Source organism: Aplysia californica, unplaced genomic scaffold (genome assembly GCF_000002075.1).
Source record: "Aplysia californica isolate F4 #8 unplaced genomic scaffold, AplCal3.0 scaffold00057, whole genome shotgun sequence".
Lineage (NCBI taxonomy): Eukaryota > Metazoa > Mollusca > Gastropoda > Aplysiida > Aplysiidae > Aplysia > Aplysia californica.
In genome coordinates this window covers 1353886-1356388 of record NW_004797327.1, presented here as the reverse complement: position 1 = coordinate 1356388, position 2503 = coordinate 1353886, and the positions used below count along the sequence as shown (strand labels likewise).

General features: G+C 40.4%; 2 protein-coding genes across 2 annotated transcripts in view; both read right to left on the bottom strand.

The window, feature by feature from the left end:
* The window catches only part of LOC101858165 (glutathione S-transferase class-mu 28 kDa isozyme), an 8532-nt gene extending 6178 nt beyond the window's left edge, over positions 1-2354 (bottom strand). The window contains exons 1-2 of the mRNA XM_005093079.3: positions 1830-2354; positions 28-163 (exon numbers count right to left, since the gene is read on the bottom strand). Of these exons, the coding sequence (XP_005093136.2) occupies positions 28-163 (136 nt within the window). The 5' untranslated portion in view covers positions 1830-2354. The remainder of the gene's footprint in view (positions 1-27; positions 164-1829) is intronic.
* Positions 1932-2503, bottom strand: part of LOC101857933 — a 6999-nt gene continuing 6427 nt past the window's right edge. The window contains exon 2 of the mRNA XM_005093078.1: positions 1932-1988. Within this exon, the coding sequence (XP_005093135.1) occupies positions 1932-1988 (57 nt within the window). The remainder of the gene's footprint in view (positions 1989-2503) is intronic.

The window sequence follows — 2503 nt, the reverse complement described above, 5'->3', positions numbered from 1 at the left end:
ATAATAATAATAATGATAATAAATTACCTTCTCTGCGGCTCGGCCAATCCTGGAAGTCAACCCTCTCGTCAATGAAGGGCACGCCGCCAGCGTGCAGAGTCAGACGGATCAGCTCTCCTCTGCCTCGGATGTTGAAGTAAACCAGTTTAATCTTGGGCGCCATCTTTTAAAAGAAGCATTGTTGTGAGTTGTCATGAATAAAGAAGGCTGTGCAAGATAAAAACAAGGACAAAGCTTACGCAACAAACCCTTCAATTCTAAGAATTCGCAAGAAAACTTTTGGGGATTTGTTTCAGTTTTTCTAAATAAAAAAGGATAAAAGATACCTCGCAACCATTTTCAGAAGAGAAAGTAGATCTATATTAAGTTTTGAAAAAGCATTTTAACTCAACACTCTTCCTTCAAGGTAGGCCTTAACACGTTTCCATCTCGAAATGGAGGATTTTAGGTTAGTTTAACTTGCAGTTGAGCTTTTACGGCGCTCGCAACTGCATAAGGTCATATGAGCGCCAAGGGGTGGATGTCAACAGAGAAGTCCATACAGGGAATCAGGCTTACTCTGCTCACCTCTCTAGCTTCAACAGCACAAAGTCTGTTTCGACTATCAAGGCAACTTGGAAATAGCGGGTCACAAGAGTGTGACAAAAATACAAAAGAAGTGGAGGAAAACTGACGATAGTAAGGATTAGGAAAGAAAAAAGCAACAGTTCCCTGTTGTAGTTCAGGCAGTTATGACCATGACATTGATGTATCAGCCAATTTATGATTTTATTATGCATAAGAACATAAAGAACATATTAATGCTCCCCCCCCCCTTTTTGGGAATGGCCTAAAGACACCTCAGTCAGTAGCACCGCCCCCGGGGGTAAGTGGAGGATTGTTTTAACTGCTATATATTGAACACACTTTTTGTAACTTATTTTAAGATTAGGCAGGTACCACGCAACACTGTCTAACACAAGGTAGGCCATCATCATCATCATCATCATCGTCATCATCATCGTCATCATCATCATCATCATTTTGTTACTTTACTTTACTTTTTTACTTTTACTTTTTCATCCTCTGTTGCCGTCAAGCGTCGAGGGGAGATGCAGTTTTCTATGGTAGGTTAACTCCGCAGATCTTTCAGTTGTGATGTTATGTTTTCTTAGGGTTTCCTTGACACCCTCTATCCACCTTTTGGGTGGCCTTCCTCTTTCTTTATAGCCTGAGTGCTTTGTGTTGTATGCTCTCGAGGTTGGCTGGTCTGGTGACATGCGTAACAGGTGGCCAAACCATTTTATCCTCTGTCTTTCTATGTAACGCAGGCAGGACTGAGTGCCGATAGCTGCTCTTACTTCTTCATTTCTCTGCCTGTCTCGTCTTGTGATCTTATTTTGTTATCATTATTGTTACTATTACTCTTATTATTTATTTTATTATCAATATTTTATTGCATTCTATTTTTATTGCTTCTTAACTATATTATACTCCATGCTAATGACATACAACTTCTCGGGCGAACTAGGTTCTAAATAAGTACCAACGCGATCCTTTCGTTCAGTCTTATAACTTATACATTATATTTGAATCAGATTCACAATTTTGAAAGAGACCTGCAAACAACAACAATAACAGTAGAGCTACTACTAAAAAAACCCGGTAGAAATCAGAACCTAAATCTCAGAGGAGGAGGAGGAGGAGGTGGAGAAGGAGGGGGGAAGAGAAGGAGGTGGTGGAGGGGGAGAAGAAGGAGAAGGAGAAGGGGGAGGATCATGTTGACATTCAATACCAGCAACCCGGAAATGAAATCGACATTGGCAAAATTAGCTCTGTCACATAATTACCTTCGGTTAATTTCAACACTTGTTTTGTAATGGTCCCCTCTTTGAGAACACAGCAGATTTCAGCTTCAAAACCTTTTTCTTGTTTTCTGAATATTCTGAACACTAGGATGCATTATCTTCCTTGTCAAGCACCGCATCACCGGTTTTGAAACAAGACATCTTAAGGGACAATTTGAATCACAATAATTACCAGATTCTCAACAAGTGAAACGATCAAAGATATCCTCACAAATTTAAATTATTGCTTATAATTAATTGTATTATATGCTCCTAATTGAATCAACTTCCAAAGTGTCACTACCCTCTATGAAACACACACGTCTCTCTATTCAAACGGCCAACCCCTCATTGACAGTCAGGCGAGATCTTAATAGTTGAACACACTTTGTGATCTGTCGAAATCGAAAGTAACGCTACGGCTTCATTCAACAGATAGGCCTACGTTAATTGCCAACTACATGGTCTACCATGGAGTAACAATGTTGAATCGCTGCTCGCTGCAAGTCGAACTGTTTGACCACGACATTATAATGGCAACGACTGCAAGCCACACTGAGAACGGCTAGAGGTTTGTTCTATATTTAGCATCGCTGTAATCCTCGTCTGGAGCCCACGTCCATGTTTTGTCAGGAATCAACAGAGTGACCAGGACAGTGTCAAACTTACCACAGAGT